This window comes from Moschus berezovskii, chromosome 3 (assembly GCF_049115385.1).
Source record: "Moschus berezovskii isolate FMDL1 chromosome 3, NW_MosBer_1.0, whole genome shotgun sequence".
In the NCBI taxonomy this organism is placed as follows: domain Eukaryota; kingdom Metazoa; phylum Chordata; class Mammalia; order Artiodactyla; family Moschidae; genus Moschus; species Moschus berezovskii.
The window spans coordinates 103,472,709-103,490,157 of record NC_142462.1 but is presented as its reverse complement, the minus strand read 5'-3'; the positions used below and the strand labels follow the sequence as shown (position 1 = coordinate 103,490,157).

The 17,449-nt window shown below is 43.3% G+C and overlaps 1 protein-coding gene across 5 annotated transcripts in view; it reads right to left on the bottom strand.

Moving 5' to 3' along the window:
- Nucleotides 1–17,449, bottom strand: part of NRF1 (nuclear respiratory factor 1) — a 135,303-nt gene that overhangs the window by 11,773 nt on the left and 106,081 nt on the right. For 4 of the 5 annotated variants that reach the window (XM_055421251.2, XM_055421252.2, XM_088834665.1 and 1 more), the window contains one exon: nt 16,297–16,421. In XM_055421251.2, the coding sequence (XP_055277226.1) occupies nt 16,297–16,421 (125 nt within the window). Of the gene's footprint in view, nt 1–5,533; nt 5,822–16,296; nt 16,422–17,449 lie in introns of those variants that run through there. The other variant, XM_088834666.1, reaches the window with a different exon arrangement.

Here is a 17,449-nt window from a genome sequence, read left to right as displayed (position 1 = left end):
AATGTTAAGAGTGAATTCACTTTTACTTTATGAGTGAATGTATTTCCAAACATAATTTGGAGATATAATTTTACCATTCCCTCTTGAAATCCCCAGGAACATGAAAGAAATCAGGGTTTTGCCCTTGTGTTCAGAATCACCGTGGGCTACATCCTGCAGACTGAAATCCCAATGTTAAGACTGAACAAGCTGACTCTGATCCATGCTGTTCTGACCAAGAGGGCTTTAAACCAAAAATGACAGGAAAGAAAAGTGTTTAAAGCTTGCAGGACATGTAGGTGCTCACGAGAATGTCTGATCAGAGATGTACGAAAAGGGCAGGAGCTATTTAGTAAAAGTTCCAGAGATCACTGGAAAGGGATAGGGGAAACACTCCAAATCTCCGAAGTCTGTGTAGCAGACAAGGTGTGAACAATACATGGAACAACCGACTGGTTCCAAATAGGAAAAGGAGTGCGTCAAGGCTGTATATTGTCACCTTGCTTATTTAACTTATATGCAGAGTACATCATGAGGAACGCTGGGCTGGAAGAGGCACAGAGTTGGTATTTTTAAATATGAAATACAGCCCATCTGACAGAAACCTCAGGAGAAAGCTACCAAGCTGTTTAAGAGTTTGCAATAGTCGGGTGTAGAAATGGACTAATCAGGAGTTAACCTAGAGTTAAGAATGGAGATTTATTTTTGTTATTATTTTCAAAAATTTTATTATAGAAAATTTCAAATAGACACAAAAGGTGAGAGATTAGTGTTAAGGACTCCTACCCCCTGTGCCTACCACCCAGCCCTTGCCTCCTCCATCTGAACAGGGACAGATTGAGGCAAAAAATCTGCCAAAGTGCTCTCCTGGTTTTTCAATGCCTCACTTAGCCCAATATTAGAGCATCATTTGGGGGTTTCCCTGATGGCTCAGATGGTAAAGAATCCACTTGCAATGCAGGAGACCCAGGCTTGATCCCTCGGTCAGGAAGATACCCTGGAGAAAGGAATGGCTCCTACTTCAGTATTCCTGCCTGGAGAATTTCATCAACAGTGGAGCCTGGTTGGCTATAGTCCATAGGGTCGCAGAGTCAGACATGACTGAGCGCCTCAGCAAAATTTGCTTTAGACACAGTTAAGACACCTGAAGACAGCAGATTAGAGGTGGAAATAGAAATAAATCTATCTTATAAACTTCATTTAAATTGAGTATTATTCCATCTTTCCTATCTGGACTGTATTAGCATAACCAAACTGTTAATGGGGACAAGTTCTTTATAAAAGAATTCCAGCTAATAAAGGCAGAGGAATGATAACACTAGAGAAACCACTAGTTTGAAACTTTTAGTGAAATAATCGATCTACACAAAATCATTAATGGTTACTAAAACCACTGGGGCTTCCCTGATAGCTCACCTAGTAAAGAATCTGCCTGCAATACAGGAGACCCCAGTTCAATTTCTGGGTTAGGAAGATCCCCTGGAGAAGAGATAAGCTACCCACTCCAGTGTTTTTGGGCTTCCCTGGTGGCTCAAAACCATTAGGTGACCAGGTGATGAGGACTGTAGAATAAAGGAATTCCACCACCCATTGCACAATAAACTGTGGAAAATTCTGAAAGAGATGGGAATCCCAGACCACCTGACCTGCCTCTTGAGAAACCTGTATGCAGGTCAGGAAGCAACAGTCAGAACTGTACATGGGACAACTGACTGGTTCCAAATAGGAAAAGGAGTGCGTCAAGGCTATATATTGTCACCTTGCTTATTTAACTTATATGCAGAGTACATCATGAGGAACGCTGGGCTGGAAGAAGCACAAGCTGGAATCAAGATTGCTGGGAGAAATATCAATAATCTCAGATATGCAGATGACACTACCCTTATGGCAGAAAGTGAAGAGGAACTCAAAAGCCTCTTGATGAAAGTGAAAGAGGAGAGTGAAAAGGTTGGCTTGAAGCTCAACATTCAGAAAACGAAGATCATGGCATCTGGTCCCATCACTTCATGGGAAATAGATGGAAAAACAGTGGAAACAGTGTCAGGCTTTATTTTTTTGGGCTCCAAAATCACTGCAGATGCTGATTGCAGCCATGAACTTAAGACGCTTACTCCTTGGAAGGAAAGTTATGACCAACCTTGATAGTATATTAAAAAGCAGAGACATTACTTTGCCAACCAAGGTCCGTCTAGTCAAGGCAATGGTTTTTCCTGTGGTCATGTATGGATGTGAGAGTTGGGTTGTGAAGAAAGCTGATCGCCGAAGAATTGATGCTTTTGAACTGTGGTGTTGGAGAAGACTCTTGAGAGTCCCTTGTACCGCAAGGAGATCCAACCAGTCCATTCTAAGGGAGACTGATCCTGGGTGTTCATTGGAAGGACTGATGCTAAAGCTGAAACTGCAATACTTTGGCCACCTCATGCGACGAGTTGACTCACTGGAAAAGACTCTGATGCTGGGAAAGGTTGGGGGCGGGAGGAGAAGGGGACAACGGAGAATGAGATGGCTGGATGGCATCACCGACTCTGTGGACATGAGTTTGAGTGAACTCCGGGAGTTGGTGATGGACAGGGAGGCCTGGCGTGCTGTGATTCATGGGGTCGCGGAGAGTAGGACACGACTGAGCAACTGAACTGAACTGAACCACCCATTGCAGGCTGCAGTGCCTGGAAGGATAGCCTCTTAGTCTACCCTCCAGCCACTTCCTTCTTTCCACAAAGATGAAGCCCCTGTGGCTTATTCAGCATCCATTCACAATGGGCAATTTGCCATACAGAGGCCTGACAATGACACAGAACTTTTCAAAAGCACGGGGCAAGAAGGGCCACCAGAAAGGGCAGCAGCAGGAAGTCTGCTTCCCATGCACACCTGTGCCTGGGGTACAGAGGTGTCTCTGACATCTACCCGTGGGGTTTACAAATTCCTTTGGGAAACCTGCCAGCACACTGAGTGCTAATGATGCCCATTATATAAAGATAGATCTTTATAGTCACCTCTTAGTTGAACCAAAGGGAGGATGGGTCATTTCCTTAACAGTGCCCTGCTAAACTCTGATTTTATGATGTGCTTTTCTTGTCACAGACTTATTTTCTAATCATGTCTTCTTTAAGCTAACATGAAAACTAATTTGTATTTCTTAAGTATGCAGCAGCTGGGCAGGGGGTGGAGGAGATGGTTCAAGCTTTACCCTGGCTTGCTTAGAGAAACTGTCCAAGGATTTAAAATGTGTCATGAGTGATATGCATGACAGATATTGTGTGTATGGCAACTAAGAGTTGACTATACTTACATTTGTAAAACCAACAGGGCCATTTCTGTTTCATAGGGCTGCTATGAGGATAAGTAACATTATATTTAAATGATTTAAGTTCTTGAGAAAAGAGATATTGTCTAAATTTGAGGTAGTATGGGTGGCTCAGACAGTGAAGAATCTGCCCACAATACAGGAGACCTGGGTTCGATCCCTGGGTTGGGAAGATCCCCTGGAGAAGGGAACAGCAATCCACTCCAGTACTCTTGCCTGGAGAATTCCATGGACAGAGGAGCCTGGTGGGCTACAGTCCATGGGGTCGCAAAGAGTCAGACACGACTGAGTGACTAAAATACATACACATCATTATTTCATAAAGGTTTTCTCCCAGGAGCCAAAGCCACCATGTAGTAGCTAATAGAGACGGACAAATGGAAGAAAAAAGCTTAAAGGTCCGCCCTTACTCCCCAGACTTGCTGAAAATGGACGATGCCACCAGCTCAGTGCTCAACCCCCAGGAATATTGTCCACGCCCCATGTTGTACACAAAATGAACAATCCATATACATACTCTTGGCCCCCAAGTGTTCACATGCCCTCTCGTCAATGAGAAGCTCTGTTTAATGAGAAAAGAACTCTTCAGGCAAACAGTGGGGCTGTGAAAGCTGAAGGAAGGGAAGGCCAGGGAGCAGGTCAGCTATAAGTGGACATTCCTAACATTAAAATCTTTTCTCATAGTTGCAATTCATTTTTACTATCATTATTATTACTGTTTTGTGAGAAGTGGGAGGGGCTCGGGAAAGGACACAAGGTTCTCAGAGGAAAAATAATTTTAAGGTGAAAAGACAAAGATCATAGTCAGGAAACACTGCTGGAAGCTGATCCAAAAATAATCAGGCAAGTTTCCTTTTCTCCTTCCAGCAAGGCTGAAATATTGGGGTGGCCAAAAAGTTTGTTCAGCTTTTTTCCGTAAGTCCAAGGCTCACTTAAGCAGTCAAGACATTTCAGGAGGTTCAGACCAATCTCTAAAACAGTCCTGTCCATGAGAGCTCACTGTGAAGGTGGGCACAGTGTTACCTGTGCACTGGCAGTGAGGTGGCTATAGAGCACCTGAAACGTGGCTAGTGCAACTGAGGAGCTGAGTCTTTAATTTTATTTGATTTTAATTAATTTCAGTTTATAAAGGGCTAGAGCAAGGCTCTAAAACCTTCCCAGAGCTTCCGGTGAGCCAACTCTACACCTTAAGCGTGCTTCAACTACATACACACTGCAGAACATGGTAAGAGTTGCTTTTGTTTAGATGGAAACTCAATCTGAAATTGGACACTCTGCATTCACCTAAAATATATTTTCCTGGCATTTCCCTTATTTACATCACAGCTTTTTTCTTTATTGCCCAACCCCATCAACTTATTCTAATATATCCGACCTCCTGGGTGCCTAGGTGAAAAACCCTGCCAGCACTGGAGAGCACTAAGTAGAGCTATACATTACAGCACTACAAGCAGCAGGGGGAGGCTGGGTTGGGCACAGTCAGAGAACTGCTGGTTGCCTTAGTGAGCCAATCTGATAGCAGGCCTTTGTAGTCTCGCTCGGAGCGGTGTCTCAGTTTCCATATTGAGACCCCTTCAGTGATTCTCAGATCCATTTGCTAACTTTACAACAGAAAAGATGTTTCTATCAATTCTATTTTCGAAAACCCCATTTCGGCTCTGAAAATCTCTAAATTGGGGCCTTTCTAATAATGAAGATTTGGTATAATTATAATGTCACAGGCAATTGTGCTGACAAAGCAAAACCAATATGTCTCCTCGCTGGGCCTTTGCTCTCACTCTGACCAACGGGAGGAGAAAAGAGGCTTTGTCAGGAGCAGATGTACAGTGGGAGGCCCCGGGAAAGCAGATCTGCTGAATGAAGCAGGTGCCACTTAGACATTCACTTTACTGACTCCAACCACAACCTTCCTTTCATTTGATATCCTGCTCTTGGCAGGAGGATGGGGAAAGAGCATCACACAAAGAGGAAGCATGTTTATCCTATTCAGATTATTGCTCTGCAAGGCTGCTGCTGCTAGGTTCGGCACATTCGCTCTTTATTAAGCAAATGGTAGAGCTGAGAAGTGAATCCCTGTATTTACACAGGTAATCTGAGAGCCAGAAGGGCCCCCAAACCATAGCGGCTGTGATGTGCAGGCTATCAGAGTTAGTAACAGTGTGCTGACATTCCTTCAAAATCCTAATGCAAGCATAAATAAAAAGAGGAAAGTCCCCTTAACCAAGAACCTTAAAAACTTTACTCTGTAAGAATTTCTCCTGTTATGATAATCTGGTTCTTGTGTGAACAGTGATTGACCCCCCGTTTACATGCTTAATTAAAACCACTTTTTCATCCACATATTGAATAGTAATGATTCCAATTAAACTTGTCCAATTATGGCTCTAGATTTGGTATGCAAAAAAAAAAAAAAAATCCCTTTACAGAATATTACCTGCAATGACAGGCACCAAGATTCTGTCTTGGTTACAAGGAGCTGGAATCATCTAAGACCAGAATCTGTCTTTCGAATACAAAGACTCAGAAAGATCTGGGGACCTAAAGGGAAGGAGAATGAGATAACGAAACATGTAACTTGGCCTTGAGGACACTGGACGTGGAGAGGATGCCGTGGTCAGTGGTGTCTGTCTGCCAGATGGCAGGTACCTTCTCGGCCATCTCTGCCCTGAAGCCCTGACCTGAGAGTCCTCTGCTCAGAACGTCCCTAATTTGTCAAGTTTCCCCAAGCTGAGAATACCCGACACAGACCAACCTGGCTTCACACGTGTGCTAATTCCTTCTGGGGTCCCAAGGAGCCAACTCTGAAGACATTCAGCTTTCAATATGGAAAACACCTCAAAGCATCTGAAGGACCTGATCATGGCTCAGATGAGTACTAAGAATCGAGACCAATGTACAGGGGTCACTTCATTGTAAAGGCCCTATTTTTCTCTGAAGGGCCTCAATTAGTAGCAATTCTTTCTGTAAAATGATGAATGCCTGAGGCCACCCCAGTTTATGATGGTGCAGAGGAGATAACACATTCCCTTTGAACTTTCAGACTTTTCAAGGAGAAAGAGGACTCTTAATATCACAATGATGCTTTCTTTTTCTTTGGTTGTGCCATGTGGCTTGTGGGATTTTAGTTCCCTGACCAGGGATTGAACCCAGGCCCTCGGCAGTGAGAGCACTGAGTCCTAACCAATGGACCAGCAGGGAATCCCCCACAGTGACACTTTGAAGAGGCGGTTCTGCTCCTTCGGAATGTATCCACAGGTCAGCATTTTTGCGGGAGACAAAGGTACCAAAGAACACCAAAACTAAAAACTCCTTGAGCTGTACAGGCAATGTCTGATGAGTGACAGAAAAGACTTGGTACTTCTGGAGAACCGGGTCTCAGTTTTGTCTGCCCCAGCATGCCTCAGGGATACAATCTTTGTCTGTTAGTGCCAGAGGCTTTCTGAAGCAAGGATTCTCAGTGTGAGATTCATTTCCTTCTTCCAGGTCACTGTACCAGATCCTAAGAATGCATCCCAGAGGTGTTATAAGTGAACCCTCTGAAGACTAAATCCCTTCCCATTCAATGTGAATATTTAATAACAGTGATAGTAGTAGTAGTAAACAGTTATTGTATGCTCACAATGCCCCCCAAATTAGTGCCATCAATGTATATCCTGGGGAATGGAGGGGGGTGGAGATCGGGGTGTCAAAAAAACTGCTACTTCCCTCTGAGAGCTATTCTGGAAGGGATTTCTGGACTGCAGGAGATTATAATGAAGAGGGTGGGGAAGGAGGACAAACCTCTATGCTATGAAAGCGCTGGATGAGTAACATACACGAGACAGAACTGTAACCCTCTTTGGATTCTAGAATCAAGAGCGCCATTACACATCTCCTTGTTCCCATTTCTCAGAAGCAGCCATGTTTCATTGTGAAATGGTAATGGCTCTTTCAGACTGTAACCCACAAGGCTCTGCATATTTCATCCTTTTGGGGATCGTGATAAATCCATTAGCACACCTGCGCTGAGGATGGCTGCAGCTGAGAAGAGGAATTTGCACTTGTGGAGCATCCGAGTGGAAATGCGCAAGTGGCCTTGGTTGTGAATAAAGGGACGAGAAAGTGCGTCTAGGTGTCGCCACTGCTTCCTGCTCAGGACTCTGCAGTGCACAAAAATAGGCCAGCTCTTCTTGCAACCCTCTGCCCAGCTGTTTACTGGCTGCGGATTACTGGAGTCACGTGGCAGGCTTTTTTTTTTTTTTAGCAAAGCTTTGTTGTCTCTGAGCTGAGAAGGTCACTGGGAAGGAAGGCTCATGATGCATTTCTGTTGCCCTCCCCTGTGCAGGGTGGCACAACCTGCCAGAAGACCACAGTACTTTTGCTACAGTCTTTAGAGTAGTGCTGTCTAACAGAGCTTTCGGCAGTGGTGGGAATGTTTCGTATCTGTGTCCATTAGTAGTCACTAGCTGCATGTGGCTATTTAACTTTGAATGTGAATAAATTAAAATTAAATAAAAAAATTAGTACCTCAGGTCACTATGGCTAACTGAGTACTTTGTGGCTAGTGTGACTGAATAACTCAATTTTTAATTTTATTCAACTTCCATTTAAATTCAAACAGCCACATATAGCAAGTAGCTACCATATGGGGCACATCCTTATTTTTTAAAATTTTTGGCTGCACCATGCAGCTTGTGGGATCTTAGTTTCCTGACCAGGGATTGAGTCTGGGCACTGGCAACGACAGGTCGAGTCCTAACCACTGGATCGCCAGGGAATTCCCAGGATATAACTTTAGATCTTGGGTTTTGATGCCATTTACTTGTTTGCTTCTGTTGAGATTCATCATGACACTGACTTCTAAAACTGAGCAACACGTGGCTATGACCGTTCCTCAAAACAAGCCTGAAAACAGTGAGCCACACCAAGTAACAGCTTGATCAGATACAGTAAAGATGGTGATTTTCATCTGTTTTATACCATCTTTACTTTCTTGGTTGAGTGGATTGGCAAAATGGAGTGAAGTGGGGGGAAAGGAGCCCACAGAGGCAGTACAAAGAGTCCTGGAGATCTGGGTTTGGTTTCACCGTTTAGCAGCTGAGTGACCCTGGGCGAGTCCTAGTGTAGCTGCCTCTACAAAACAAGCTATAAGGTCTGTTCTACCCACCTTCCTGGGTGAAGGGAGGTCAATGCAGAGTACTTAGTCAACTGCAAGGTGGCGGCAGTGGTAGGGCTAGTAGTAGAAGTGTTGATTTAAAAAAAAAGGAAAGGAAAGAATGTAGGAAGAAAAGAAAAAGATGAAGGCCCTAAATAATAATGTTTAATGCACACTGTCAGAAGGCAAATAAGGTAAATAAGGAATGAAACTGAAATAGTTATTCTCCCAGTATGACAGCTACCAACATGTTTCCCAGAATGAAGATGAATCATCTTAGGAGAAAAGTTAGCTGACTTAAACGGGGAAGCCCCTCTCTGCAGACAGTGTGGTTCTCAGGGTGGCCCTTCGAGGACACTGCGCAGTGTCCCACTCTGAGCTCTGCCCTGGCTGCCGCAGTTCCCCGGTGTGGCACCAAATACCCAGGCAGCCCCAGTTCATGGGCTCAGCCTCACCGTTCTTTTTGAGCCACATCTCAGAGCTCTCCTTATCTGTCCTAAGAAGTGATTGTCCCGGGTCTCTGAGTACGTCCTACTCCCCCTCCATTTAAAGAAAGACTTGTGATTCTGAAGGGGGAAACAGCTGTATGGCAGATGAATCTTCCTGTACTTTTTCTCACAGAACAGGCAATGCCTTGGCTTGGTCTGACTGACACCATCCTAACATCTTAGCTTCCCCTCAGGTCTCCCTGTCAGTGGAAAAGAGGGCCATTTACTTTACAGGATGGTGGCCTGAAAACCCACAGCTCCTGCTCTCAGGGGGCTTGCAGCCTGAGGCTCTCACCTCACACACACAACCCTGGGGCTCAGGGGCTCACTGCTTCCAGTCTAGGAGGCACTGAACTCCCCACTTTTGCATTAAAGCTACAGACAGTCTCATAGCGTCAAAGTAACAACAGTTATTTTAAAGCTATTATCATGCTTTATGGTGACTGAATATGCACATTTACAGTAAAACTTTACTTAATACAATTTACTTATTTAAACTTTAAAACACCGAAGCAAAGAGTGATTTAGCACATACAAGAATAGCATATCCGCATCTTTTTGAGGCTGCAACATTGACATATTTCCTAAGTTAATTAATACTTATATCTTCACTGACTCTTCTGGGAACAAGTCCGTATATTAATGGGTCCAGAGAACGAGGACCATAGGAAAAGGGAGAAGGTGAGATGTATTTTATAGTTTATCAAGATGAGCACTGGCACTTTATCTCTTATTCTTACAGATGAGCTGGAACAAAAGGACATGCTGCAAATAATAATGGATGCTAATGGTGGTGATAATACCAAAAAAGTGAAAAAAAAAGTCACCCTTTGTAATGGAAGCTGAAATGCTGCTGGAAGAGAACAGCAGCCCTGGACCAAGGAAAGAGATATAACCAACTGCAGGAGCCATTAAACAACATCACCTTCCATTTCCTTCGCTCAAGGTTACAGAAAACACTCCCATCTATTCCCATTTTTATAGTATTCAACTCTGGAGCATAAATACTTCAACTGTGTAAGGTAAGCATTGGGACCTGTCCTACAGACAGGAAAGCTGGGTCTACTGAACAGTACTGTGCGCTCTGTATCACTTAATGTATTTGGGGGGATGCTTGAGAAGAAACTGATGCTGGCAGCTAATAATAATTTCACATTTATGAATGATGTATCTATGTGCCAAGTACTATGCTAAGTACTTCACAGGAATCTCTTTGTTTAATGCTCACGACTACCTCATGAGCATAGAAGTACTGTCATCCTAACTATACAGCTAAGGCTTAAGAAACTTGCCTGAGAGCACAGAGCTCGGCAGTGGTACAGCTTTTAGAGGACCCACCTAGGCCTGAAGGTCCTCCCACCTCCCCTGCCCTTCCTTTTATTCTCCATGCCACACCGGATACCCTACGTGACCCTAGTCACACTTTCTATGATAGAAGTTCTTCATCTTGGGGTGGTTCTTCATCTCTGGTCTGCTTGCACATCTGATCAAAGCTGCAGATCCCAGATAAATATAAAACATTTGTGCAGAATTTTTCATGATCCACAGATCTGAGTTAAGGATGCCCTAAGGTTTGTATGGGCCCCTCATAGCTCAGTTGGTAAAGTATCTGCCTGCAGTGAAGGAGACCCGGGTTCAATTCCTGCGTCGGGAAGGTCCCCTGGAAAAGGAAATGGCAACCCACTCCAGTATTCTTGCCTGGAGAATCCCATGGGCAGAGGAGCCTGGCGGCTACCGTCCGTGGGGCACAAGAGTCGGACACGACTTAGTGACTAAACCACCACCACCACCACCATTTGTATAATACACATAAAGTAGGTTTCTATTGAAAGTTAACACACACACACATTGCCTGCTGCAGGTCCAGCTGGGCTGATCTCTTTATAGTAAGTACAGGATGGACCTTTCAGCCATCCTGTCTCACTTGGGAGGCCTTGCTGGATAGGAATGTATGTTCTAATCTCTCATGCAAGGGCCCCACTCAAAAGTCCTGCTCCCTTATCTGAACGCTATGTTACTGTCCTCATCCATCTACTCTTTCATCCCCTTTGATAAAAATGCCAATTAAAAAAAAGTATTCCAGTGATCATGGTTGAGATTAAATTCAATTGGGAAAACACATGCATATTTTTTAAAGTTTTTAAAAGGGCTAAAGAAAAACAAGGAGGTGAAAAAGTGATGACATGGTCAATGTGAAAGGAAGATCAAGGTTTTTTTCTGAAAGAATTTGAAAACCGATTTAGTGTGATCTAGCAGTTGGAATGGATAGTAGAATGTACATTTGTTTACAGTGCAGCAAGACTGAGAGGGGTCTTCAGGTTGTAGGAAACTATGTTGATGAATATGGGGCAAGAGTCAACAGTAGCAAGGCTGTTGCCAGGGCCAGGCCAGAACAAAGAGGGGCGTGTGGTACTGAAGAGAAATGAGAGGGCTGCTCCTTCTCTGTGTGTAATGTAAATGCCTTGTAACAACCAGCTCGAGTGTTCAGAAGACCAGTCCTCCAGCCCACTTCTCTTCACATAGGACATGGGGAAGGCAGCTGTCTCAGGCAGGACAGCACGGGCAGTGGGCAGTCTCTGGGTGCTGGATAGTAGAGAAGATGTACTTCACAAACACTTTGGGGAATGAAATCAAGGGCTGGAGGCAGAGCCAAAGGGAAGGCTGCAGTGAGCAGGAGGGGAAGCAGTGGGCCAGTCAACTTGCTCCAGGCAGAAATGTACACCCCGCCCCAGCTCTTTCCCACATTCCCCAACCATACCGCCTTGGTCTCTGTTTCCCTGGAGACAGCTGGGGAGACTGAAAGAGCCCGGGCACATACTGAAGGGCAGCAGGAGGGCTTGGGCAGAGGATTCTGAGGAAACAGCTCTTCACCTGCATTTACTTCTTTCTGACCATGATCTATGTCTCCCTAAACAAGCTCCCCTCATTCTAAACAGCACCCACCCAGGAATTCCTTGGTGGTCCAGTGGTTAGGACTCTGAGTGTTCACTGCTGGGACCAGGTTTGCTCCCTGGTCAGGGAGCTAAGATTCACATTCTTATGTAATGCCATATGTCAAAATAAACTCAAGATATTTTATAGCATTTCGGATGTGAGGGCGATCTGGTTGCTACATCTGTCACCCCACTGATCGCCAGGGTTGATTCGGCTGATCTGGCTGGCTAGGCGGGTGTCCCCTTCCTCCCTCACCCCTCCATGTGCATCCCTCCCGAAGCTCCGCGCTTGGTCGAAGAGGACGACCATCCCCGCTAGAGGAGGACCGGTCTTCAGTCAAGGGTATACGAGTAGCTGCGCTCCCCGGCTAGAACCTCCAAACAAGTTCTCAAATATTTTATAGTATTTAAAATAAAAATTGAATCCATAGAACTGGCATGTAATTAGATATTGATCTGATTTGGGTGAAAGAGAAACAAGGAAATAAAAGTGAAAGTAACAGAAGTGAAATAAAAATAAACTGGGAAAAGCTTGCAACATACACAATAAAGGGATTATATCTTTCTCCTACTGATTTGGAGAAACTCTTTATATATTGAAGATCTTGTAGAAAAATGGGTGAAGAACACAAATAGACAAATACTAAAATATATATGTGTATATAAAAACATGGAGGAAAAAGTAAAAATATCTTTCACGAATATTAAAAAATGCAAATTAAATAAAATTCAACTTATTGCCTACCAAATAGGTATACACACACAAAGTAAATTATGCTAATATCTACTGTTGGTGAGGGGTAACTCAGCAGGGTCTAAACAGTTCTGTTGGAAGTACTAGGCAGGATAAGCTATGCAGAGAGCAAAGAGTCATAGGTGTGGGCAAGGTTTTGTACCAAGATGAACACTGCTATTTATGCTGTAAAAAACTATCAATAACCTAAATTATTGAAAGTAGGGGACTGATTATTATGATGGGTAATATGATGATATATTAGCAAGTATGAAAGTGATCTTTTCAAAAAACATTTAGCCAGATGAAAGTGGTTAAGATATTTCAAAACAAGTTATAAAACAGTACAACGTGATCTTAATTAAATGAAAAAATTTTATGAATGGGGTGGGGGAGGCTACATTTTAAAAACTCAACAAAAACAAAACCAAAAACAAACCCTCAAAAAACATCCTATGTAGTGGGATCATAGATGAGTTTTATAATTAGGACCAAAACAATCCCCCCCAAGAAAATGCTACGCTCCCCTTTTTTCTTGTGATATTATTAGAAAAGTGCCAACCATTTTAGAAAACACTGATCCTTTCTAAGCAACTCTGGTAAGAAGCTTGATGGACAATAGTTGAAGCAGATGATTCCCACTACCATTATTGATTAACCATGAACTTCAGTTATTTGTTTTTCCCCCATCTAGATTTTTATCATTTTGTTGTTGTTGAAACAGGGAGGAAGATAAAAGATCTGAAGTGGTCCTGAAGTCCATTATTAGCAAAGGGGGTTCTAGGGTACAGAGGACGGTAGAAAGAAAGGAAACCAATGGGCAATTTAAAACTGTACAACCTCTTAAGGTGTGCTGTGGGGGAAAAGCAAGGGATAATTGTGTTAAAAAGAAAGAAAAGAAAAAGGCAAGAAAAGAACTCAACCAGAGCCCTTTCCCAGCCTTACACATTTTGAAGAGAAAGGCACCTGTGAAAACCTTTTAATTGAACCAAATCATGAAATACCATCATAGAAGACAAAAGACTCATTTATAACTATTTACAATGAGAGAACACAAATGAAATAAAGTAATGCTAGTGCTTGAGTAGTCCCTTTAGTGTTGGGGTGGGACAGGGTCCAGAAAAAAGGAGAAGCCTTCAGGGACAAGGTCTCTGTCAGGTCTGCCTTGATGACTTGGAATTTAAACTTCTGCCATGCAGGTGTCATCATCCTTAACTTGAAAAACACTGACCTACACTGCCCTGGCCATCTTGCATTGGTTACTGTACTCTAGTAAGTTTCATACACAATGGTCCTCCATCCCTTGTAGTTCCATCCTAAAAGATGCTGAAATTCTTGCTTCAGGCCTGAACAGGCCAATATCCACACTGTTCTTATAAGAGTCATCTGCTAGCAGGATTTTTATTTAAGTCATGCTCTGGAATCTGGGATGTATTTTTTTTCTCCCCAGTTGTGTCTGTTACCAAATAGCAACTTGTTCTGCTATCATCTGGTTCTTCCTGAAAATAAACAATTCTTGATAATAAATTTGGTCTATTGGCAGATACCATAAGCTTGTCATCACAAAAGTGACAAACAATGCCAACATGACACAATCTGAAATAACGATAAAAAAAGAACCCTTTAAAAGTCCAGACAGACAAATTAGTTGGTTAAATGAGAATAATTTGGTTCCAAGTCCCAGAGTAAATCCTACAGCACTCTGGGTAAAAATGTTAGAAGACAGAAGAAGGTGCATCAGAATTACTTGGGTCCTATCCAATACTTGATTCATCTTCTGAATTGCCAAGGTATAGATGGCATGATGTGAGCCTTTGCCTAATATTAGTAGGATGTGGCACAACTCAGTGGTCTGATTTGATGGCTGAGTAGACATATCTACTTGGTGGGAGACCCAGATAATCCTTACACTTACCTATTAACTCATCTATCTGAAAAGATGAGCCTAGGGAGGAGGCAGAACTACAAAGCAGTCTCTTCTTGCTCATACAGGTCAAGACCATTAGAAGGGATAACTAAGTCTCCCATCAAATCCACACTGGGAAGTATTTTTAGCAGTTTCATAGTGAACAGGGGTAGTTCCCAGGTGGCACTAGCAGTAAAGAGCCCGCCTGCCAATGCAGGAGACGTAAGAGATGTGGGTTTGACCCCTGGGTTAGGAAGATCCTCTAGAGGAAATGGCAACCCACCCCAGTATTCTTGCCTGGAGAATCCCATGGAGAGAGGAGCCTGGTGGGATACAGTCCATAGGGTCACAAAGAGTTGGAGTGACTTAGCATGCTTGCATGCAAAGTGAGTAACAGCAACTGAAATTCAGAATGTGACAAAATCAGATATCCCATCCTTCTCCATTCAAGGTAGAGGAGGACTCAGATATGGAACAGAAAAAGGTAAGAAAATAAGAGTATGATTCTAGCTAAAGAGGGAGGATTTCCTTAATTCCAACTATGGTTCATTTAATCCTGAATATACATGGCTGTAAGATGCCCTTTACTTTGCAGGGCTCTGGTTAAGATCAACTCTATCTCTATTTGGGTTAGTTCATGAAAGCCCCTAGCCCTACAGAAAAAGCAGGCTGTCACTGTAATATGTTTATTTGTCTGAAGAAAATGATGCTCAGAAGCCACACAGTTGTTTACATTTCCTATTGTTCTCTGGAAGACCGAAGTGCTTTCTTCTCTCCACTTTTGAAGAACGATGCAGCATTATGTCTTTCTTCAAAGACTTTTCCACTAACATATTATTCTGTTCTTAGGAATCTACCCTTCAAAAAGTGCCAAGGGCTTTTCTTTTAGCTACTCACGCCACTAAGGAATTGTCTGCCTAAATAAAAGTATGTTATTATCTATTCTCTTTCTAGGACTTTAAACTATAGATCTCCAAAACCATAGAGTAGTTAATTTGTCCTACTTAAACTAATTATATGTACATTTTAAAAACTCAATAAACAGTTGCACAGAGTCTCACAGAGCAGGGCTGGTCCTCCTATTGACCAGACTTCTGAGGCACTTTCCCAGGCAGCCCAGTCTTGATAACTGACTCCAAGAGCCTGCTGAAATGGATTAAGAGAGCTGCACTGGAGCTGGAAATCCCTGTCAACGTACTTCTATGAACTTTATCTCTTTTGTTTATTCAGGGGAGCACCAATACCCAGAAAATCAAAGAGCTGGGAAAGAAGGGCAGAGTAGTGGCATGTTATTGGCTCAATCCAGAGGTTTTTGGTGAGGCTGCACTGAACAGGAAGCAGAACCCATAGCATCAACCAGAAAAGCGCCTTTATCACAGCCTGCTGGCTGACCTTGATATGAGATGGTGCTACCTTTCTCAAGATGGTCAGAACATTCTTTGCTACCCCAATGCACTCGCCCACAGGAGAGTCTCTGCTCTAGTAAAGGACACTCCTCTACACCACGGGAGAAAAAGGATAAAATGCACCTCACAGAAAAATTTTAAATCCTTCTCAGCAAGTCCTGTCACAGCAGTTACTTCTCAAATAAGCCATTCAGTTAGTAACCACTATTTTGACTCCTTTCTCCCCCACAGGAAACCCGAAGTCTCCTACTAGTGAAAGAAATCAGAGGCTCCTAGAAATTTTCTAGGTATCAACTGCCTACCAATATAAACTCAAAGTTCAACTTCATTCTGAAGGGTCTGCTGTCAGTCATGTCATGAAGGTTTCAGTGGAAACAGGGAAGAAGTTCGATAAAATATTCATGCTCTCTTACCATTAGCATCTTGGACTCCAGTAAGTGCTCCGACAGCTGCTGCGGTTTCCCCAGACAGGACGATCTGTCCCCCCCCTTGCAAGGTGGCCTCGGCCAGGGTGGCGACAGCATGGGCGGCAGCTTCGCTGTGGGTACAGGAACAGGAGGGGGATGTGTGAGGTGAAGGAAGGAATAGTGCTGCAGCAAGACAAACCAACTTTCAACCCTTCCAGGATGGCTCCCTGACTCCAGCAAACAAGGGATTCCAGTGTTACTGAGAGAACCAGAGCAATTTTTAAATGATAATAGTAAATAGCTAGAGAAATGCCAAGTCTTTCATACTTATACAGCTACAGTGAGGCTTTTCTTTAAACCTAGGAAATGGGTGTTTGAGGACAGAAGGCACTCCTTCCCGGTCTCTTTTTTATCAGTATCAACTGAGTGCTTGCAAGTCATAGTGGGAGCTCTGATACAAAGTCACAATGCAAAAGCCATTTTGGTTGTCGATCACAAGGTTTTCTTTTTCTCTTTTACAAGGCAGACCATCTGAAACTGCCCTTTTATGGCCAAGCATGGATGATAATATGAGGAGTCAGAAGCCTGGGTTTTTTATTCAGTTAATATTAAATAACAAGTATTCGCCACTCTATAATAACATATATGAGAAAAGAATCTAAAAAAGAACAGGTATATGTATAACTAAATCATTGTGCCGTACACCTGAAACTAACACAACATTGTAAATCAATTATGCTGCTGCTGCTGAGTCACTTCAGTCGTGTCCGACTCTGTGTGACCCCCTAGACGGAAGCCCAACAGGCTCCCCCGTCCCTGGGATTCTCCAGGCAAGAACACAGGAGTGGGTTGCCATTTCCTTCCCCAATGTGTGAAAGCAAAAAGTGAAAGTGAAGTCGCTCAGTCGTGTCCGACCCTTAGCGATCCCACGGACTGCAGCCTACCAGGCTCCTTCATCCATGGGATTTTCTAGGCAGGAGTACTGGAGTGGCTTGCCAAAAATCAATTATACTCCAATATAAAACAAAAAAATCTAAAATATACATAAAAATATATTAAGTAATAACAACTTGATTTACATCCTTGATTCCAAATACATTGTAATGGTTGACTGGTATCTTGCTAAGTTCACCCCTTCCTTTTGCCTCATGTATATGTG